This window comes from Coniosporium apollinis (genome assembly GCF_000281105.1).
Source record: "Coniosporium apollinis CBS 100218 chromosome Unknown supercont1.53, whole genome shotgun sequence".
Taxonomy (NCBI): Eukaryota; Fungi; Ascomycota; class Dothideomycetes; genus Coniosporium; species Coniosporium apollinis.
This window is the reverse complement of record NW_006913315.1, coordinates 21000-44470: the sequence shown is the minus strand read 5'-3', so window position 1 is coordinate 44470 and position 23471 is coordinate 21000. Positions and strand designations below refer to the sequence as shown.

The 23471-nt window shown below is 52.6% G+C and overlaps 4 protein-coding genes across 4 annotated transcripts; 2 read left to right on the top strand and 2 right to left on the bottom strand.

The window, feature by feature from the left end:
- Positions 1–4739: 4739 nt before the first annotated feature.
- On the bottom strand, positions 4740–5373 carry W97_08395 (uncharacterized protein; the record flags this gene model as incomplete). Its single annotated transcript, XM_007786209.1, has 2 exons — positions 4740–4802; positions 4861–5373. 2 exons carry the CDS (start codon positions 5371–5373, stop codon positions 4740–4742), a joined length of 576 nt encoding a protein of 191 aa, XP_007784399.1.
- A 5337-nt stretch (positions 5374–10710) lies between these two features.
- W97_08394 (uncharacterized protein) lies at positions 10711–11472 on the top strand (the record flags this gene model as incomplete). Its single annotated transcript, XM_007786208.1, has 1 exon — positions 10711–11472. One exon carries the CDS (start codon positions 10711–10713, stop codon positions 11470–11472), a length of 762 nt encoding a protein of 253 aa, XP_007784398.1.
- An 8579-nt stretch (positions 11473–20051) lies between these two features.
- On the top strand, positions 20052–20747 carry W97_08393 (uncharacterized protein; the record flags this gene model as incomplete). The annotated part of the gene is made up of 1 exon (XM_007786207.1): positions 20052–20747. One exon carries the CDS (start codon positions 20052–20054, stop codon positions 20745–20747), a length of 696 nt encoding a protein of 231 aa, XP_007784397.1.
- Positions 20748–21301: 554 nt separating this feature from the next.
- Positions 21302–22764, bottom strand: W97_08392 (uncharacterized protein; the record flags this gene model as incomplete). Its single annotated transcript, XM_007786206.1, has 3 exons — positions 21302–21469; positions 21540–22127; positions 22570–22764. The coding sequence occupies 3 exons, from the start codon at positions 22762–22764 to the stop codon at positions 21302–21304; spliced, it is 951 nt and encodes a 316-aa protein (XP_007784396.1).
- Positions 22765–23471: the final 707 nt, after the last annotated feature.

Below are 23471 nucleotides of genomic sequence, written 5' to 3'. Positions count from 1 at the left end.
GCTGATGAGGCTCAATTAAGGTTGGTAGGGCTGAAAGTCAACACCAAGGCGTTTCATAGCTATATGCGGTTTAGACGGGCTCTCAAGGGTCTTGCTTAGTAGTTGTACGAAAAACCAGTCGTACTAGATCGGTGTTTCCCAATGCGGCACAAATATATACTGTAACTACTTATTTACAACACTAGGTCTTCCTCGGTCTGCCTTCCTTTCGCTGGGATATACGCCGGCTGAGAAGCCCCGTCCAGAACCTCACGCGGGGCGAATAGACTAATGGGATAGCCGCTTGCGAGACCTTGTTACTTTACGAAGAACCTGCCTTTCCGGACATGTTCGACTGGCTCCTCGTCAAAGTGCCTTTATAAGAACGACAACAAGAACGTGTTTTTGCTCTTTAGTCAGTCAAACATTTCTATTACCAGAAGTGTATGTCCAGAACCCACGCAATATGGAAGACGAGTATTACTGCTGCTAAGTCAAATTGCTAAAGTGGTTTGCCTTCGAAGTGAACGTGTACGTCTACCGCTATGTCCTTGTAGTCCGCTGCCCTCCGGATCGAATGCCTCATGCCGGCTGAAGTGGGATGGGGCTGCGCAGCGATCGCGCGTATTTGTGCTAGTATGCGAGGCCAATGTAGCTGCTTGGAGAGATGTGGATGCTACTTTGATCCGAAAAGCGCTGACGAAATTCGTTCCGTAGTGTGAGACGTTCGTAGAAGAAGGACATCGAGAGGACGCTTAAAGCTCGCGAAAGAGATAACCAGCAGGTAAAGTAGTCATGAATCCTGAAGGCGCTGCACTTAGCCTAAAGGTTCGGGAGCATCTTGAATCTTTTAATGGGAAACACACCTTGAGCTGGCGTCTCCTCGTCCTGAGAACATGCCTCGCAGCTACGTCGATCTGCCCTCACCCCGAGACGCGACCTATGCTTATTCCTCAGCTATTAAGCGCGTTACTGTGAAGCCTTGCACCTCTTATGGATATCCAAGCTGGTGCGCAACGCCTCCTGATCTCCTCCTCAAAGCACCGGACTCTTCCACACCCCAGCTGTAGTGCACAGGACCTTTTACCTGCGTTTGTGTATCTGAAAGGCCAAAAGGATGGTTAAGGTCCTGTGCTGGCGCTTCTGCATCCAAGAAAACCAACGCGATGGGCTGCAGAACAGTTGAAGTCGGCGCGTGGTGGGTTTGAAGAGTTTTATGTAGGAAGTACGATATCCGTGAGCGGGCGCATTAATGCGGAGAAGGCTCTTTGAGAATAGTGGCAAGCGGTGCCTCTTCTTGACGGCGGCAGACATTCGAGATCAGTCTACGGGAGAAGCAGCTGATAACGCCCCAGAGCTGTCCCCGGTCGGTGGAATATTGGCGCTCTTGCTTTAAGGAGGCAAGCTCGTGGGTACCTTGATAGTGTATGAGTATCTCTTTCGTCGCGATAAGGTTAACTCACCGTACATAGTTGCTGTCTTACTAACTGTGATTGTCGAGCGCTGCGACGAAGGCTGCCAAGTATTTCCTCCCTCCTGTTCGTCTGTCCGCTCCCACCCTGAGTCTAAACGCAAGGGTAGGGCGGTGCCTCACGTACGCCCTAGCATGGGTATAGAGGATGAGATGGTTCTGTTGGAAGACCGGGCGGTTCTGGAGCAATAGGATAAACGGGCAGCCGATCATGTTCAGATCACCCAGCGCCGAATCTGTGGGAGTTCCATATCCCAGCCACCGGCACCATCCCCGTTCATCCAGTTCCGTCGCCTGTTACGCTCCCGGCGGGTGAGGATCCGTGGGTTAACTACTCATATCGCCGGAAAGTCATGAGATCACGTGTGGAACGTCAACCGCGACGGTGAGGTTGTTCAACTAGCTACATTTATCAACCACGCATTGAATACTGGTGTTGCAGCTGGCTGATTATTTGTCCAGGACTAAGCTCTATCTATGCCAGTGGCTGCCACCGTTATCCTCTCGCCGTCGCGGTTGACGTTCTGCACGTGATCTCATGACTTTCCGCCGACATGAGTAGCATGGAGGGGGGGAGACGGTACCGCATCTACTCCACGCGCGTCTCCGATCTCAATATTGACGGCGACATGAGGCGGAGTCTAGTACAGAGGGGGAAGACGGCACCCGCTTCCCCTCCACCCACCCGCATCTCCGATGATAAAAGTCAACGGCGACGGCGACAACTATAAGCACGACGCCGACGCCGACGTAGGCACCGAAACCTCCAGCTCTCCCCGCCCGCGGCGACCTGCCCCCGTTTCATAGGACGCCAACAACAACGACAACAAGCATGGCGCGGATGATCGCGAGGATATCCAACCCGCACCACTGACTCCCGACGTCAAGATCAAGCACGGACGGACCATAGAGCGGACGCCGCACTAGGCGCGCTGCGCGAGTTGCTTTGATAAGAATATTGTGCCGAGTCCTGGGATGAAAGGGGGAAGAGGGGTGAGAAGAGTTGTTGGGTAGTTTTTGAGGTTGTGAGTTTTAGGGGGCTTGATGGAGGGAGGATCGGTAGGATAGGGGTTTTGGTAGGTGGAGGAGGGATGGTTTGTCGTCTTTTAAGATGTTGATGATGATAGCGATGAGGATGGAAAGGTGATAAGGTTGTGCTCGTGATGCTAACCGCGGGTGTCGAGGAGAGCGCGGACGGATCAAGGAGTGCGGATCATCAAGTCTGCGAATGTTAATGGTGCATTTGTCAGAGGTCACCGTCGTGAAGGAACGCAAGGGTCAAGCTGTGTGTGTATAGGTAGACTTCCTGCCAGTAACCAGATTGATTAAGCTATCTAGTTACTCGTAAAGGCCGTGAATAGTGATGAAGAGGAAAAGCCGAAAGAGAGTCCCAGAGGGAGTACAGGTAAGTGGGTGCTAGGCGTAGGGGCACTCGCGTGTATCGTGTGAAAGAAAGTAGAGTCCAGCGAAGAGCAACAATTGGAAGGAAAGCCGAAAGCCGAAAGCCGAGGTCTTGTCTATCGATCTGGTTTGTGTCCATGAATTCCTCCAAAGTGAAAGAAAAAGAAAAGCGCAGGCTGATTGTTCCCGCTTGCGGCTTAGGTCCGGGAGCGAGGGAGCGAGCCGCACCTCAACCGGGGACCAAATTGGGTTGTCGATTGCACTATCGCTGCATCAGGCGTAGATCGATGCCAGTTTCAAGGTTGGGCGAACCTCAGAACTGGGAACCCTTGCCCTATTAGCCGAACGGCATTTTATGACAATCTCTTGCCGATCGGGACGGGAAATACATACGGAGTGCTTACTTCGCCTAAGCCTTCAAACTGCAGGGCCGGCAGCACTTCAGTTTACAGTACTCGCACTCGTAGATGTACCAGTGCGGTCCGGAGTGGCACATATTGCAGTTCCACAGAATCAGGGTGGTGTCGGACTTGACCATCCTGAATCCGTGATCGCATTTTCCAGGGACGGCCATTCCGCGTGAATCGATTTGCAATTGCAATATGGTTGATAAAGACGATGGCACGTAAAGTAGAGGATCGGCTGGATGAAGGAAAACAGGAAAGCGTCCATACAGACCACTATAAGTAACTCTTTGGACCAGTGTTTGATCACCTACTGTGGCTTTTGCCCGCTCGCCATACAATCCCAGGCAATGCTTTTTTCCCTATAGAAGTGTAACTGCTCACAATGTGAGAGCGCCCTGGCCAGTCTTGCCGCTCGAAGTGCTGCAGCCACAACCCAACAGCCCGGCCAACGAGAATCAGTAGTTCTACCAGGAACACCCAGTTGTCACTGCAATGGCTACGTAGGTATCCGCTTACTCTCTTTTCGCTTCGCTACCTTGATTCCCTGTTTCCCCTTAGAGGTTACATCTAAGCTGATCACTCTGTCAGCGCTGCCTTTGTCGGTGTCTCTGTAAGCCCCTCTACAAGCCCCTCTGCAGGTGTTAGATGTCCACGTTACTGTCCGCTTTGATTCGTGAATGCTCTCTCGTGATGCGCCGCGCGATCTATCATTAAGGTACGATCTATTCGGGTATCATTGAACTTGCTTCTGTATCCGGCGTCTCCGAACCGTTCTGCAGTTGTGGATGCTGCCGCCTGCTTCACTGGCTGCACCGATCTCTTTTTTCAGTTTGTGAGCACTTCTGTTTGTGATTTTCTCTTCCTCGGTTTACAAGTGCTTTTGCCTGCGTTGCTGGCTGCATTCATGACCCAATGAGGTAGCTTTGCTATTCGTGAGCAGTTCTCGAGCGCGAGGCGGTGGGCCAGCTTACGGAGGCGCTCAGGCGCTGAGGGGCTGTCAAGCTTCTGCTGTGCTTGTCCGCTGGCATCTTACGTGTTTCTACGCGCTTGTGGCCTGCTCAAACTATGGCGTGTTGCGATGGTCTCGCCCTTGAAAGCGATCGCGGCTGGGTATTCTACTGTTTTCTACCTACCAATATCGCAGCACGACCTCGGGACCGTGACTTGCTAGGCTCACTATACTAATAGCCTCTCTCTAGCAGCCAGCAGTTAGAAAGCTTTACAACAATGAACAGTTCACACGTCTCTTGGGCTCCAGTCTTGAGTCTGCATTTTCTATTACCTAAAGGCTTATAGAGATACTGCTGCTCCTTTGCCAACATCATTAACAATCTAAGGTAGACAGGACCTGGGATGATTGATCTACAATGAGGCTGAGAACAATGAACATGATTCTGACAGAAGCTTCCTCCCTAAACGACTCAAAATTCTGGAGATGGTTTGCAGCGGTCTAGGACTCCCCCTTAGGGGGCAATCTACGCTTAACGTAGGTACTTTACCAATCTTGCAGGCTTTCCCGCCACGACTGAGAACGGCTCGACATCCTATAACGCGAGAACAGTTAACTTTACACCGTGAATCACCTTGACATGCGTAACTCACCTCATGAACAACGGTCCCTGCTAAGATCCAACTCCCCTCTCCCACCCTTACCCCCGCATAGATTACCACATCACACTCCAGGAATGCGTCCTCGCCGATAAATATTGGTCGGCCGACCATTTCACCTCGGCGTCCCTTTGGGGTCTGGACTTGTATCATGTTGCTTCCGCAGAGGACTACACCCTGACCTAGCACGGCCCCCGCACCAATCTCCACGCGGCAGATGTCCATAATCTTGCAGCCCGCCCCAATATCCACATGATCCCCAATATGAATGTTGTATCCATATTTGCAGTCAAAAGGAGCCCTGACCCGAACGTTGTTACCAAGGCTGCCGATTGGATTCGCCGCATTTGCCTCGGGGGGGTGATGTCTCGGCCTGATCTTGAGAATGGCGGATAAGACTTCAAGCGCGTTTACAGTATTCTTAAACTTTGAAAGAGCTGCTCTGCACTGGCCTCTCTCTTTGCGCAGCTCCGGGTCGTGGTAGTTGTAAGGCTGTCCGGCGAGCATTTTCGACTTCTCGGTGGTGATTGTTGTTGCCTGTAAGGATCGTCTTGGCGGGGCTGGCGCGGTGTGCTCGGGCTGCTGTAGCAGGAAAGGTATCTGGCATTTGAGTAATGACTGAGGGCCGCTGGTGCCACTGGAGCCATTCAGATTCGTCGTCGTCCCCGTGGAAATATAACTATCACTTGAATAAGCGACACCGAGGTGGGGAACCGACTATTAGCGTACTGTGAGATAGGTTGATTGTGCGATACTTGCAAGCACGGAGGATGATACTCAGAAGGAGACTCCGGAGGTGCTGTGTCTTGACGGGCCTGTAGTTTTGGACGCTTTGCTGGACGATGTGGGGAGGAATCAATGAGAAGAGTATTGCTGGAAGCGTAGTTTGCTGGGGAACTTTCTCCCTGTAAAGAAGATGATAGGGGTTCCCGTATGCTCTCCTGGCTAGAGCTATCTTCCTTCGTATCTTCAACAACGGCCGGTCCTTTGCAATCGCTATTGGAAGCATATACGGCGTCGTCGCGGTGACGAGGGGCTTGTGGCATCCTAGGCCTTGGGTTGGAAGTAGTGATAGTGTCCGACATAGCTATCCAAAGTGACAAGCAGGTTCTTCAACGCGATAAGTTCGCCGGGCTAGTCCGGGGGTTTCTCTTCTTAGCCTGGTGTACGTAGAGACAAGCAGTCCGCCCTGAGGTGCGTGAATCCCTTGCCTGGCCGTCTTGATTTGAGTCTTTTGCAGATACAGCCGCCAGCTTCAGCGGCCATGTACGTGGGTCGCCTGGCGAGCCGCGAACCGGAGAGCATAGGATCTGCCTCGTCCTGAGATGGATGCCGCGGATTCGTAGAAACACAGCCGATTGCTTGCTATGTGGATGCACGACTTGCATCCCGATCTTCCTCCTCCTAAGATAAATACCGCGGATTCGTAGACATACAGCCGATTGCTTGCCACGCGGATGCATGACTTGCATCCGGACCTTCCTGCTGTTAGACAGACCCATCATACCTGATAATTTACCGACACGGCGGCGCTGCGCGGGTGGTCTCACTGCCTTGCGTTGACACCACTGACAGCAAGCCAATCATGGACACCTGCATCTTTCACTGATGAGCCAGACTTGCAGCTTCTTAGCCCAACATCAATTCTTTGGTTCGTATCACCATCTCGCTTGTCCATGTAGTGGATATGATAGCTCTAATTGAGACCGAGCGTTGGACGCATCATGATAGCAGTTCCACCCGCAGATCCGATCGCTTCTTTTACTTACCGAATTCGGACGCTGTTGATCTCCACACTGACCTGCAGCTGCGTGCGCCCTGCCGAAGGGCAAGGAAGTGCTAGCGCTCGGCTTCGCTAGACAGATTAGTGGGACTCTGGAGAGCGATCTTGTGCGCAACTAGCGCAAAGAAGGATTCGCAATCGACGCAAGGGACCTGGGAAGGACGTCAAGGAGCGGGTGCTTTCCTGCATATGCCGGACCGCCAGACCGCCCGTAAACCCTTAATCCTAGGCAGCGCAGCCGACCTGCGGGACGCGTCTAGACATGGATACAACGCACCGAAAACCCGGTAGAGTAGCAAACCAACCCTGGAACCTTGTAAAGGTACCCGGCACTCCGATCAACAGCAGCTTTCGTGGCTAGAGGCCGAAGAAAGCCATACAGTCGTGTTGACGCAGAGCAGTAGATCACGACGAAGCGGTGAAGGCATCCAAGAATCACCGCAACGCTGACTCTGTGCTTGATTGTGCCGTTGTTACACAGGGAAGCTGGGAGCATCAAATCGAGCAAAAGCATCCGCAGATCACAGGAAGTAAGGGGTGCCTATGCACTTCGCAACAAGATGTTTGCATTTGACATGTTCAACTCCCGGCACTTGATTGTTTCTACAGCGTTTGATTACCATCCGCGTTCCCCGACAGCACGTCGCACAGTCTTCAAAATCCAGAGCAAGCGGTGGCATACATCCCAGTCTCGGACCGACCGTGGACCAGCGTGCTCTCCCAGCCTATCTTAAATCCCTCATGCACGATGTTTATGGATGGATGTCCATGGATAGCTGTCCATGGATGGCTGTCCAGAACCCCTTCAGCTCATGATGCACATGCCGGTCGGGCTAGGGTCATCTTGTGAGTCCAGGGAGCGACGGAGCCCTCAGAGCGGGCGGTTCGATTTGAGGCCTCCATAGCGCCACCTTCGCTTCGTGCGGGCCGGGTTTCCGTAAGCTCTCGTGCTCTTGCAGTTTTCGCAAAGCCTGAGTGCGCAGTGGCTGCATTCGAGGAGTCAGAGGCGCAGTACGCAGTGCCGCAACGATGACATCCTTCGCCAGCGGCAGCACGACTTGACCATTTCCAGGCGTGAGGGCAATGCTGGGGCGTTGTTCGCGCCTGCTTAGCGGATTTCGGTTCATCAGACGTCTTTACGCAATCAGCACTGCGAACCAATATTATGCGACGCGCGTCCATACCATGAACTGCTTGGTAGAGTGTGGGGCCTCTTGAACATCGGCGTCGTCGTGGACCTCCTCAAGCATAGAGTTAGGTCTGCTGAGCATCCCATCCAGTGCCTGCCCCTGCGGCATAATGTCCTGCTTAAAGCTGGGAGGTGAGACAAAGGGCGGTTGCGGGGATTCCAGGACAGAATCGTCGACTGCGAGAGACGCTTCTGCCGTTATGGACGGGACCATCGCAACTAGATGTTTCGGCGTAGCTGGAGTTCTAATTGTTATACCAGATTCCTCATCAGCTGCCTCAGTAACGTCCTTCACCTTGAATATTGCTTTTTCGATAGCATAGACACTCGCCCTGAGCTCATTAATGCCGTTTGCCCACCCCCCTACTCTTCCTCCCTAGCCCTCGAAGGATCCGCTTTGCGATTTGATGTTGCTGACGGGGTGATTCCGTGGCGTTGTCACTATCGTCTTCGGTGAGGTCCACGAACATGGCACGCTTCGCTGTAGTTTTGGCAGACATCTTGACTTTCTCGACGAACCCAAGCTCGAAGTTACGCCTAGTCTTCCTTTCAATATAGCTGTGGGATAGAAGCAGTCAAAAATCGTAATATTGGCCAGGTTATAGCCTAACGGTTGACCTTCTACAAGAGTGATATAGAGCAGCGGCGTGAACAAACGGAGACTTGTACGTGACTGAAACGGCTGACGATAGAGGAAGAGGTGCCGTGTGAGGTAGAGTTGGGAATAAGTTTATATATTCAGCATTCTTGTAGCAGCGGAGCGCCTCTTGCCTTTGAGATCTCGCTTTCAATCTCCCTACTTCGGGATTCGCAACGAGCCCGTACCTTCACGCCTTTCGCTCTTCAATATCAAGCCTTTTGAGCTCTTGCTGGCGGAAAACCTCAGCCTCCACCGAGTAGAGGGTTACTAGCTGCTTATCAGGTTACAAACGAAGCTGATGTGTACGAGACAACGGCCGAGCATAGCATCCCTCGGTCTCTCCTGCCCAATCAGCGGTGGGCGGGTGAGTCGTTGATCCAGCCCTTCCTGCGCCCGTGTCCTCGCTTTCCTCCACCTCTGCCTCCCAAGCCGTGCAGCTTTGCACGGAGTCAGAGAACTGCTTCAGATTCCGGGCTTCCTAGAACACTAGCTCCATTCTCGTCGTATATTACCCTCGACAGGACAGCGCTCCCTACTAAACAAGACTGTGTTTTGACTTGTGTTTTTGCAACCTCGGGGAATTGTACCGCAGGACCACGTGACTTGACCTCCAACCGATAACCGTGAATGACTCTCAGTTCCAGGATATGGGCGACCCCTTGGACCCCGAGAGGCGTTCAAGCAACATGCCAGTTGTCTTCCCAGCTTCCGCTCGCTCGGGTCCACACGGACGGATATGCTCTGTCACAAGAATGACCTAGGCCTAAGATACCTACCAACGCCTCTGCAGCACGCTCCCGTACGCATCGGGCAACCTCGAGCGCCACCTGCGTTGCGCACCATTCCGTGCCTCCTGTCTTGGAAAACGAACGCGCCCCGGCGCGCCCCTTCGACTAAAGTTGTCTGCACCTTCCCGCCAGATCAAGCTATGATCCGTCTCACCATCGGCAGATGGGTTGCCATGCAAAGTTATGCTTCATAGCGGCACCCAAGTAACAGCATCAAAGAGGCTTGTAACTACTGCGAACTTTCTCACGGCCATGCCCTGCACTGAAAGTTCTGGTGGGAGAGCCACAAGCCGGACGCAAGGGTCGTAGGCAAGCGGTAGCGAGTATTGCGACACGTCCGTCAAAACTACGAATCCGTGTGATGGAGTAGGTTCTCATAACAAACGAAACATGTCTCGGCTTGGAAAGCTTAGGGCCGCGAAGCTGCGAATTGACGGGTTGCCGAACAAAGGATGTATCGTAGTCTTCGCAATATGTAACAGACCTTAGCTTTATTCGGTAATTCAAATGTTAACACATCGTCTTCACTGGCTTTCCTTATTTCAGTCATACCATCGCCCTTCTTCCTCTCAGCCTAAAGAGCAGTGCCTCTAGTCACCTTGACGCTACCTACACTTTCTCTGATTATTCCAACTCGCACCCACCGTTTACCTGTAGCTCTACCTTGCTTTTTAACTCCCTCCTACACCGCCTAACAACTTATCAGCTTTGGCCTCGAGAGCTAACTATGACCTACTATCGAGCCTGCGCTATCTGTTTATATCTTCCAGATCCCGTGCCGATACAATGTCGTACGCACTTCAACCAGTTTGCAGCGGACGCAAGCCGATTCCTTGTACGTAACCCTTTCACACCCTCCGTGGTTTAACACGCGGCTAGATTGATATTTCTAACAGGTGTACTCTTTATACAGAATTTTCCTTCGCAACAAAGGTTAGCGCTCTGGGTGAAATGGTATCGCCCCCTCATTATCTCCAATTTCAATGCATGCCAGGCCTGCCAAGCAGCAGCAGCATCTGTTGAGGATAGTAGCGCTCCGACATGCTCGCGGTGCTGGTTTCTCCAGCAGCTGTTCAATACTGGGCCGTCCCCACCTTTACAGCCCTCTGAGCAACAGCAACGTCGGCAGGATAGGGAGATAGTACGTAGCTCGTTATTGTAGGACTAGCAGCACGCTTACCCACCACAGCAGCACGGTTACCCACCACAGCAGCACGCTTACCCACCGCAGCAGCAGGAAGCGCGGGTACCCCAAAGCATCCTACCACCGCAACAAGACGTTAGGCCCGCCATTAATGCGCTACTCATCCTATGCCCTCGATGCGGAAATCATGGGGCAGCCGCGGAGCAGCGCAGTGAGCAACACGTCACTTCCGAGCAGACAGTCCAGCATGTAACCTCAGATGAGGAGGAGGAAGAAGAAGAAGAAGCCGAAGCCGAAGCTATGCAGACAGACGCAGCCACAGAGTACTATGAGCAACCGGCGCGGCTCACTCGCCCTCTAGACTCGCTATCAGCCTCAGACAGGGCAAATCTCCGAGCGCTACCAGCGTCTCCCGCTCGTAGTAGCAGCCCCGCGGAGGCAGCCGCCGTACAGTCCAGCGCCAGTCCGGCACCCCGCGTCATCCTTGAGTCAAACCCCTCTACACCTTCGCCCTCAATCTCGCCCCCGGCCACGTATTCAACCATCTCGTCGGGCTCATCCTCACCCTCCCCCTTGGATAATCAACGCTCAAGTCACGAAGCTGTCAATGACGGCTCAGACTTTACACATCCAAGCAACGAACCTTCAGACTGGGAAGACTATGAAAGTTCAGGCAGCGAAACCCCGGACCGTGACGGCTCTGCTTGTCAACCTTCAGAAGATGACGCGCCCGACGCCTACTATTTACGCTGCGGCCCAGACCTATTCCTCCGCGCACCACCCCTCAGCTTTAGAGACCTTCTAGCCGTTGTGCCCCGCACTGGCAGCAGCATCGAAGCAGCAGACGCGTTGGGCGGGCCGGACGCAGCGATGGAGCTAACCCCTCTCGACTACGACGACCTTGCCGAGCTTGCGAATCTGGTCATGCGGCCTGATTGGGACCAAGGAGCGATAGAGATCAGGGGATTCTGGTGGGCAGACTTTGATGGATGGTTTGTGGAGGGTGCTAGAGGCATTATGACAGACAGCTGGAGTAAGAGGGGTCGTCTTCGACGTAAGTAGGGCGGTATGGCGCATGGCACTACTGCTCTGCTATGATTTTGGTCTTTGAATCGGCGTTCTGGGCGTTTGTTAGTCATTTGAGACACCTAAGGCTGGAGTTTAAGGCTTTGCCTGATCCGCCTGCCAACTGAATTACCACTCGGGTGGGACTTCATCTAGCTACTCAAGTGCTGCCTTGAGCTGCCTCTCGAGTGGGACTTGGAGGTGGTAATCGGTTATCTGTATCGCGCTTTTCATAGTGTCATCGAAAATGTCCATCGTTCGGCTGTTGTGGCGCTACACAGGACAAGTGCCAGCATTCGTGACGGAGCTTAATAAGTCTTTATGAGCTTCATCTGCTCGATCCTGGTTCCGGGACGGTTATGCGAAGACACCTCACCTCATTCCGCTAGTAGATGCATTGCCAGTCCACGGACGGCACCTCTTCCTGTAGCTAGCAGTCTTGACGTGCGGCATGTAGTAAACCTCACCAAAGCTGTAATGGGACTCACTCGGCTCATAGCTCTCGGAGCCGGCGCTCATCGTCTGCACGCTTCTGTGAATGTAGAGGGAGGGACTGGAAGCTCGTTCCCAAACAGCTCTAGGTTCTCTAGCAAAGCAGGGAGACTCATGATGATGTATGGATTCTATAGATGGGCTTAAAGACGTTCGATATCGGCCATAGGCGTTCATCGCTTTCTCACAACTTTGACACGATTTTCTTTCTAACAAAGACCAACCTTGGGAGAAACCACACTTCGAAGCCGTCTTGAGGCCCACCACCACGAACCCACCACGAACCCACCACGCCAAGCAGTGTTGTAACTAGATTACCTCGCGCCTAGGCTGGCGTACATCGTCGGTCTGCTAGCAACGCTGGTCTCGAACAAAAGAAACCCGATGCCGACCTCGGCTACAGTACCTAGGTATACATACAAGTTGTATGGAGACCTTGGAACGGAACAGCTACATCACCGAGCTCTCAATCGCGCGGTGATGGGGATATTCCGCTCCGATGGCCCAAGGGCAACGTGAAGAATCCGGTGCCACCCTGCGGTTGGGTTTTCGTAGGTTTGCGCGGCCACACATTCTTGATTCTGCCCTTGGCCACCTTCCAAACCCTGTCGCTGGATTGTCGTGGACCGAGTCAGTAATATCCAAATTTCAAGGGAAAAAAAACACGCGAAAGACTCCTGGCAGCGACCTTAGCACCAAGGGCTACCTTCCAAACCCCGCCGAAAGACGAATTTAGGCAGAAGAGCCGCAAAATCCACTCCAAAGTCCGCTTCGGACTCATCTCGTGGAGGACGAGTAACGTGAGATTGATGTCTACGACGGTATCCTTCAGGTGAAAAAGATGGCTTGATGGAGGTGAAGGCCGCAAATTACTCTACACTCTACACACGACTTCACAGTCACCCCGTCATGTCTTGACGGCACAGGAGAGTCGTGGTACAATTTGAGCCGCCCCTTCTCCTTCCACAGCCTGCACACTACAATCCCGCAAGACACGCTAGCTTTGGTCAGAGACTCCTTCCCGCACGTAGACCCACATGAGATGGCTGTAGGCGCAGCGTTCTATCGCCACCTGGGCAGGCTCCCGCGCCCGTACTCGTCCCGCCGAAGGTGCGGAGGTGTAGCGCCCTTGCAGGTACCCTAGAAGTTTGAAGACGCATAGACCCTGAAGAGCACGCTGCTGCAGTTCGTGTATTACTGACCATCTTGGCGGCCGCCGCCGGCGACGGTGCCGCTCTCATAAAGTTCATCCAATAACAATAGCAAGACCTACAGGAGCGTACGCCCAAGAGGACAAGCAGACCGGAGCGTATTTGGCATCGGCTGATCACCTGGGCAAGGCGACAGAGACTTACGCCCCGACCGCTCTTCTCCCACCGCCATCCAGCCGCCAATACTACTCCGCCTCGAGCCGCAAGAGTCCTGCAGTACACTTCGACAGGCGCCTACTCCTGGTCCTCACCATGCACGGACGCTACTAATGCATTCTCCTTGGGAGCGGAAAGAGCAGGGAGATGCTCCTCCTGCATCTGTATGTCAGATGGGGTCCTTCCGCGGCAGGAGCTGGCATCCACGAAAAGACACTTCCGGAGGAGAAGAAGCGCTTCCCAAACAAGACGGTCGCACAAGTCTGCCAAGAACAGCTGAAGCTTCGCCAGTGGACAGATATCAAGAAGGAAATTCCTAAAAGGGAGTAGTATGTGCAATCGTCGATTAGTATGTTAGACCTATAGAGTTTTAATCAAGTCGCACTCCCCTGGGCCTCGACTGGTGAGTTGCAGTCCACATCCGAATACGTGCCGGATTGGAGCATTACGGGCGCAACATGCCAAAGGGTGGCGTCAAGCAAGACATTGGTATTATCTGCGAGGGTCTGTAGGAGAACAGCCGAAAGGTTCGATTCTGAGGCCCTGGTATCGAACCAAAATATGCCAAAGTCAACGTTAAGTACGCCGAGTTGAAGAGAGCGAACAAGCATGCTTCGTCTTGCCCTGCTGTCCTGACGCTGCTATGAGCTTGCTCCCGAAGAAGAAGCAAGGAAGGAGCTTACCCGTAAAGACGGAGAGTACGCGGCAACGAGATGTCCAAGAAACCGATCTAAGCTCGCCAACCCCCTCAAACGGTGGCAGACAAACATCCTGGACGAAAGAACAGCAATGTACGTATCGACACTGGCTCTTAGGGACGAGACACTGTGCAGGAGGTCGACGCAGAACATCAGGCAGTTCTGCGCAAAGTGCAAGCCTTTCAGCCGGAGCTTGGAGCTGTGCGCAAAGAGATCTCAGACCCGAGGATGACAAACCAACACCTTTCAGCTCTTCGTATGCACTAAGTGCACGACAGGTTGGTTCAACGACGCCCCTAGAGGATACTAAGAAAGCAAGGATTCTTCCGGATAGGAGCCATAAGCCCCGTAGAGCTTAAGAGTCTTCCTGAGGGCTTCACGGAATGTGAGATCTCCCGCGTGGAGTTCACGGCACTTAGCAGCGGTAGTAACGGCTCTGTCCTCCCGGTCTACCTCCTGGAGTCAGGTGTCGACGACAGCAGCTCTAGGTTCGATTATGCTTTGGGCTCTAAATCCGCTTCGAGAGCCGGTCATTCATCGTGGTTCGATCACGAGCAGTATGGAAGAGAAGTAGTCCAGCTCTACCGCGTTGTGACGGATCCGAATAAACTCAACAAGGACACACAAAAGTTGTCCAGGAGAACGGTTCCCTAATGAACGAAGGCCTGTAAGGAGTATAAGAAACCAGCCTCAGGCCAGCCATTCATCCTTATCCTCGTTGACGGGGATGGATACATCTTCCACGACCGCCTCTCTAAAGCTGGCGGCCAAAAAAGGGGTTAATAAGTCATCGCCGTCTTCCCTTCCGTCCGGCTACTCATGTCTATAAACAGAGCGGCGAAACATCACCGCCTCCAGCACAGAGTTCGATTCATTAATGCACGCTACTGTAACGTTACAAGAGATCGCCAAGGAGATTCCCAGCATTACCAAGTATCAACGCCTTGTATTATAGCTCCAGCAGCTCACCTACTCCGGTCTTGCAGCTAACGAGGACGTGAAGAGGTTTGCTAACCTTTCAGTCTTCACGTCCATAACACTAACAGAGACGCGGCGTGAGCTAAGGCGCTATCTTCTCTTCCGTCCAACTATTTATGTCTATAAACTCTCTTTATGTATGCAATGCTAAGCTACAAAACCAACCCAAACCAAGTTATACTAAAACATTCACTGATATCTCCTCTGATCGTGCTGCTGCTGCTCAACTTACAAAGACCGAACCGCGTTTTTCTACGCCCTTCTTCTTCGCCGCCGCCTCGCATTACGCCTCATCACCCCTCCCTCTAGCTCCTCGCTTCCTCACGAAGCACTCATCCTCTCCCAAAGACCCAGCTTCAGCGCACCCTGCACTTGTCTCTGCTGACGCGGCCCTCCGCTCATGGTAGGCTAATTGCTGATGCCAGGCTCGCCACTTACCGTGGTGTGTAGCTCGGACCTGAACCGATGCCCTGATCATTAGAAGGAAGGGTGGTGATGAGATGGGGTGGGATGGTGCTCGATCGGTGCCAAGATGGGAGGGAGGATAGGTGCTAACGCCGATGTAGGCGCTGGTACGAGTAGACTAGCTCATCCATCTTCCGGGTGATACCTAGCAGCGGTTCGGTTAACGGTCTGACCCGCGCGTCCCTTTCAGAGTGCTGCATAATCTGAGATTCGAAGGCTGGGCTTTTTGGGCTTCCGCTGGCAATAGTGGTTCGAGCGGTGATTCGAATAAAGTCAGTCTGTGAGACTGGACCCTTCTATCTTTTCTTTATGTAATAAGTGTGTCGACGAGGATATTATCGGGCTGGCTGGGGGCGGGGTTATGGTGCGAAGGCGTTGATGGGCTGCGGGATTAGGGGGATGGGGACAAGGCTCACGGGTGGGGGTAGGGTGGGCTGGAGAATAGGGTCTAGGGATGAGGGCTGAGGATGAGGGATGAGGAACGAGGGATGAGGGCTGGGGGATAAGGAAGAGTGGATTTGACAGAGGGCGTGTATACTGCTTGGCCGTTGGCGATTACAGAAACTGGAATAGGAAGTGCATCACTAAGAACCATAAGAACACGCAAAGAACTCTTAGATTTGATAATACGTGCGGTGCTTAAGGCACGCAAGTGGATGAGCAGCTCTCCCAACTCTATTCCCTCAGCGTCCGCCGTCCCATACAGTAGAAGCCCAGAGTGGTGCTGCGGCGGCAACAGCGAGGTTGTACGACACCAAACTGCGGCGGCGGCGCCCCCAGCGATCGCGACGACAGTAAGGTCCGCCAGTCGCAGCCCGCTCCGGGACTCCAAGCGCCCGTAAACACCGTACCATTCCCTCGCAATGTACGGGGCTGCGTATACCGCCCCTCTAAGCAGCAGCACCATCTTCCACTCCCCTTCCTCCTCTCAGCCCGTCTCTACGCCTCCTCCACACTTCTTGAACAGCTGTCTGGGCCCACATCACCAATCCGCTAAGCAACAGTATCCTCCTTCTCCACACCTGGGAAGTATTGGTCCCAGTAGCGCTTCCTCCGGTCCATGACCTTGAGGCTGTCCTACGTCTTGTGTTGGGAAGGTTGAAGAGAGGTAGAGCGGTCCAAGTTAAAGGACGATGAAGGTGCCGAAGGAGGTCGTGGTTCGGTTGCCGTTATTAGCTTGTTGCATGGTGATAAGGGTGTATGTTCTTCGCAAGGCGCTTGGTTGGAGGTGGACGTCGGTGCGGTGCACGGCGAGCGTGTTTGTATGTGTATCCGATGTTCATGTTGAACTTGACGCGACGTCGACTGGGCTTTCTATAGTTAAGAGAGCGGAGGCGGGTGCCTGTAAGGACAGGAGGAGCTTAGGCTGCGGGAAGCGGGCTGTGGGTGTTGATGGACGGTACGAGCGAGGGAAGCAACGAGGTTAACATGAAGCATGAAGCTCGGAAGGCAGTAACAGGATAAAGGTGGGCGGTCACTGTGGTGGGCGGTCATTGTGGGTGGCACGACCTTCCAAGGTTGCGAGGGTTGCTGTGAGCTTCGGCCTCGAAGTGCTTGCCCCCCGGACCCAAAAAAAAGCGGCACTTTCCAAGGTTTAGTGCAGGGAACAGCAGTTAAAGACACTTGTAAGAGGAACGCATAAGGGAAGTACAGCAGGAAAGCAAAAAGTACATTAAACACCTCCAAGCCCTCGCCTCCCGAAGAATCCAGAACAGTGTGATAGCAATAACACAAATAAGGTTACCCAGCAGAAGGGCGGCGAGACGGCGAGATTGCAAAGCCAATAGATGACTGACGTGACCATAAGAGTGCAAAAAACCCCAGCGAGGGCTACCGCGGTGTACGTGATGAGAATGATAGCCCGTGGATCCGCCACCCAGGCGGTAATAGCCTTCTCTAATACTGCTACCATGGATAAAGGGACGAGTAAGGCGCTGCTTGCTATGGAGATCGCTTGCTGGAGCATAGGCACCGCAGCGGCGCCGAACCCTGTGCTGAGAGTAGAGTAGAACATATGTAGCGCACCTGCAACGAGAAGACCAGCGAGGTTAAGGAAGTGAAGGATGCCGTAGAAGCCTATCCTAGCGATAGGCTCGATAAGTTGCGCGCCTTGGGCGAGTGTGTCCATAGTCTTGGGCCAGCTGCGGATGATAGTCTGTAAGCCTTTTGCCACGATAGACGCGACAAGGTTTGCGCCTTGAGCGGCTGTATTAAGTAGCGCTGGATAGATGTCCTGAGAGGTCATTGACGTGGCGTATAGCATGATGGGTGTGAAGGGAAGCGTGAGAGCGTCTACGGACTATGGTGTATTCGTTCGCGTAAGAAGGCGGGAAATCGATGTGGGAGCGTTCAAGGTTTGTTCTCAGCGATGATGAAAGTGGACTGTGTTAAAGAGAATGTGTCTTCTTGAACAGTGAAGCTGAGTGTCCTCCTCTACGGAGGAAGATGAGGAGTTTTGTTTTCTTAAGATTGTGAGCAGCCTACTGCATGATGTCTTGCACTTCTTTGTTCAGTATAGACTGTCTTGCCACTCTGCAACCTATGGAGCAGATAGTATCTCTTGACATGAAAGGACGGCGTCGCATGCAGGTTGTATACCATGTAAAGACCAGCAGCTGATAGAAGGGGAACGCTTTCGCGATACCCAGATGCAAAGGTCACCAGCCGATAAAGACCGACGTTCTCAGAACTACTGTACTCTTCTAGCTCCCGCAACGACTAGATCACCTGTCCGCTCCTTGATTGTCTTTAACCTCGACGCAGCGTTCACCTGCGTATACGAATAGCACGTCCGGCGCGTCGACCAGGTGAAGAGCATCGCAGACGAAACGGTGCTGCTGCAGGCGGAGCTTAGGACGCCGCAAGCGCAAAGGGACGATCAATGAGTTTAAGGATGGGTTGGCACGGCTGAACGAGCCGAAGAGGCAGAACTTGCATCTGTGTGTCGAGGATGCGAGGTACAGGCTTCAGGCTTTATGGGACGTCCTTCTCTGAGGAGGAGCTGCTCGAGTTTACACCGGCTTTCTCAGGTAATTTCTCAGGTATCGACATTCTCCAAGTAAACCACCCTCCTACGTCATAACGAGGACTCACTAACGATTTCGAGACAGATATCGACTCTAACCCCTTTCTCTCTACGCACGAGAATGTTGCCCTCCCGAAAGCCCCTGCCGAAGAGCTGTTCGATGTCGTTTCCACTCTCCCGACTGCAGCCCGTTCAGTCTCTCGCCTGTCTCTCGCAACACCCTAGACAAGAGCAAACAGTCCACACCGAAGACAACAGGCATACCTCGTCCTAGAGGCGTGGTTCTGTCGTTTCCTAAGCATCCGAATGTGATTGCAGGCGGTAGTGTAGACGATTGTGAGCCCGACCGCAAGCGCCAGCAACGTGTAGCACCAACGTAAAGGCCGACACGTATGAAGCGAAGACAGGTTCCGTCAACCCTTCTTCTGCTTTCCCTGTTGGCGAGGGCGTTTGCGCGTGGGCGATAAAGTCAGATCATCGTCCTTATCGTTGTCGTTGGTCCTTAGTCCACTCTCAAGGCCAACCTGGACGGGGACGGGGGGCTGGCGATGAAGGGTTTGGTTGGAGCAGTGGTGAACAAGTTTTTTGTTTCGATATCCGAATTGTAATGGTAAAGCGTTTAGGATTCGTGATTCGAGCTGGCCTGGGGGTGCTTGGTAGCTTACATCCCCACGTGATCCCTTGCAACCGTGAGACTTTGGTGCCAGTGAAATCTCGTGACCTAGCTGACCGCTGTGGCAGAATTTTGGTGTCAGTCGCCACGTGATTACAGAACTCAGTTCATTGCAAAACCCCCTGGAATGCGTTGCCATTCTATCGTCGAGTTGTATGGCACTCGACATACATCTACAGAGCGTTCTTACCTCTTTTACAGGGTATATTCATAGCTGTAACGATGGCTTTCTCCGAGAGTACCCTATACAGGAGCTGCCCGCGCCGCCGTGCTTGCGGTGAGATGAGAACAAGGGAGGTAGCTTTCAGCTAGTGGTGAGGAAGCAGGGTTAGGTGCGATAGAGAAGGCGAGGTATGCGGCAGAAGCTTCTTCTATACTGCGGATACTCTAGCATTGCTATAAGCTATCGTCGTTTGTTCCAGAGACTTCGGAAACACTGCAATTCTGTAGTGATATGGTGATGAATAGTACGGCTGCTTGCATATGACGGGCAGTCGTTCCTCCGGCGAATGTGGCGTTTCTCACAACAAACCGAACACACGGTTTTGTACTATTTCCGACCAAGATCCTTAGTGCATAAATCTCTCTTAAAGTCTCAGCACAGCCTCGTTACTATACCAGAGGAGCGGAACTCGTCTCTGAACAGCAGCAGTAGGAACGCCCTCGCCTTTACAAGCGAGGACGAAGAGTACAATACCATTTTTCTTAAGTACCTCAGCTCTGACTCAGTTATGGAAGCAATGGGTGTTCCACACTCAACGGCCAGCCTAGAGGAGAACACGGCCTTCGACGAAGGGGTCCCTCAAGACCAAGAGGACCAACGAACGCAATCTACTAAGCGGCCACCAACGCCCACTAAGCGTATCAACCCATTCTCAATGGCCAACCCGGCGTATAAGAAGGCGTATGATGATGCTCGTGCTGAGTGTAAGGCACTCAATGAAAAAATAAGGGCCGAGAGAGCTACACGAGAGCAAGGGAAACAGCAAGAGCAAGGGAAACAGCAAGAGCAAGGGGAACAGCAAGAGCAGAAGCAAGCACAATCGAATAACACCACTGGTACAACAGCGCCTACTCAAGCGGAGCGTGATGTCTCCCCTCCAAACTTTGTTCTCGGTAAGAACCTTCCTCTAGACGACGTTAAGATGGCAGAGGCGGATGATAATAATATGGGTGTAGACTCGGAGAGCAGCGAACAGTCCGCGCCCGCGCCCGCGCCCGCTATCACGCCTATTGTACAATCATCCAAGCGCAACCCGAAAGCGAACCCAGGTGCCGTTAACGCCAACCTCCGCGCACTTAACAGGAGCGGCAAGCCGTGTCGCAAGTGGGAGTGCAAGGACCTCCAAATCAAGAGCTTTACCGGCGTCACGTGGTCCCTACCTACCTGGCGTCCCAAGGAGACCGCCGTAGACGCCAAAAAGGACGTCAAGAGCGACTCTTGTACCTTAGGCGTACACGAAGACGGCAACGGGAGAGCATCAAGACCGAGGTCGGCGCTTCACCTCTCAGTCCTCTCCAGCTTCGGCGACGGCGACGGCGACGACAATCTAATGAATCAGGAAGATAGCTAGAATGCCGGAGCGCGCAGAGTTGGCAGGGCCAAGAGACAGAGGTGTCAAAGGTAACATCATCTCGCATCGCGGTGGCAAGCCTCATCACTGCTCCCAACACCCACTACCACTCTTGGAAAGCTCTCACTGACCGAAATCCCACCGGACTGATCCTGATTCTCACCTTCGTCGCCACCCCGTAGAGCCACGTCGCCACTAGCACCACTTAACTGTCTCTCAACCATGCAGGCGCCTCGCCGTAGGGGCGGCGACGTGCTGCGTGATCTTCTCGGCTTCGGCTTTGCTTCTCTATGGCGTAGGGCAAGTTTCATGTCGCATGTTGGTGCGCGGACACCACCACAGCCTGTAGAGTACCTCAGATACTTGCAATTAATATAAGCGACATGCGATATGACGCCTAGATTCGCCGCTGAAGATTCATATCACAAGTTGTTTAGATTGTATGAATTCAAATACGGTTAAAGGTCATCATTGAATAGAGAAGCACCTTTGAATAAGATGATAGTGGAAACACATAGCAGCAGTAATTAATCTTGAAAGCCTTACAATGTTATTCATTTAACGCCAAGTGCTTGAATCCGCTTCTCCGCCCAGTCTCCCAGACGACCAGAATATCCCTCTGGATCCTCACCACGCCACGCCTGTAACGCAAACCAGAGGTAGCGGGCGTCACTGCCCGCTTGGATTGCATATTTATAGTCAGGAGCTTGATTAAAGAGAACCTGTATGAAGAAAGTTAATCACTTCGTTGGCTAGACACTTGGAAAGAAAACGGCTGAGCAACAGACGTACTTTAAAGTATTGCCTCGCCCAAATCTCATATTGCGCGCGATCTTCAGGAGTGGCGTAGTCAGACGTTAGAGCCGTTGAAGGGGCGGCATCCTTATCTGCCACTAAATCGACGGCCACCACCGCCATCAGCGGATCGGACAAGATAGCCGGCACGATGCATCCAGTTTCCCAGTCGTAAAGAGATGTTACGAGAGGTTGATCGTTTGCATCCATTGTGATTGACATATTATGGATACCGAAATCGCCATGGTCGAGAACAAGACGGTAAAGAGAGATCTGGTCGCCATCTGCGGGCATGATGTGTGGGATAAGGCGCAAAAGGGACTGTTTGGCGGCTGCAGCAATGGGGCCCACGGTGTTGTTGTCGTCCTCCCACCCAATCATATCGCCTATATTCCCGATTGTCGCTTCGATCTTGGCCGCGAAAAGAGTAACACAGAAGTCGCGTGTCGGGGCGATTGGGATAGGAAAGGACTGGGGCTGAGGGTCAAAAAGACGTTGACGGAGCCAGCGAGCGGCGAAGTCGAGCGGGAGGTTGAAGTTGAACAGCGATGCGCGGATTTGAGCTGACTGACCGAGAAGAGAGACCTAAAAAGAGCTTCAGTATCCATACACATATGAAACCGAACAAAGCTGGGCTAAGCACAAACCTTCTGTTCAGGGCTGAGGTCGCACTACACGTTCTTCTCTCCTTCCGCTTTCTCGAATAAGAACAGGCGACGGCCTATAATATCCTGGGGTGGTTCACGTTTGAGACCAGCGCGCTGCTTTGGGATACGGTGATAAAGTAGATGGGAGGCTAAGACTTTCGGCTCCGAGCGTAAGAGTTTGTATACTGCCGCCTCGAACTCAACCTCACAAATCTGTTTGTGGATTGGAAAGCCGATATAGTTAGGCGTGTTGACGTCGTCACGAGCTAGACGCACCATGATATCCGGTTGATTTGATAGCTTGACATGGAAACCCTGTGCCCACCCAACCTTAGTTTTAGCAAAGGATCAATTCACGTTGTTTACACGGTAGAACTCACGTAGTTATTAGAGCCCTTGTCAACCATCGGGATGTCTAGCACCTGGCTATCGGTTTTCTTCTCGATTTCTCGGATTAGCAGGTCTACGTCAAGTCCATAAAGTGGATTGTTGCCGCTGCGGACTAGAGTGAGTAGCTGTTTGCCGTCGAAATCTCTGCCGTCTGGCATTTTCAGCCAGTCGTCGCAGGAGGCCATGGTGCAGTAGTCGAAGCTAAGTGTTTCAGAGAGTTTCAATCAATTTAGGTGAGAGATTGCAAGTGGTGTACCTACCTTAAAGATTTGAACATTTCCTTGGCGCCAAGCACTACATGTCACAAACAAACCTCCTTCACTACCTAGACACGTATCGCGACAAATACAATCACTAGTGCCCAGGTGATTGAATGTATGCAGAGCTGGCAGTTATGACACTAGTTACGCATATAGAAGATGTTTGGTGAATGCCCTGACTTGTTAAAAGAATGACGCTTCTTGTGTATCCCTTCCATTCAGTAGCATAGTCACTCTTCCTGTAAGTTCTCTTGACTTCTCTGACGATACACACCTCTACTCGTCATACAGCACGCAGTGTTTGACAAACGGCGCTTCATGCCTCATAGTCCACAGGTCAAACAATTTACGTAGACGGTTCTTTGCTTGCTACTCTCACGTACAGCGAGTCAGCGACTCATTGAGTCATTGGTAAGGGATCGAGAAGGATGAAGACATTCTACTCCCGTAGGATAAGTATAAGAATTAATCTTCATACCTCAAATTTCTCACACACATCACTTCTCCATCTCTTACAAGTTGCAACACACATCACTTCTCCATCTCTTGCAAGTTGCAGCATACATTACTTCTCCATCTCTTGTAAGTTACAAGACACATCACTTCTACATCTCTTGCAAGTTGCACACATA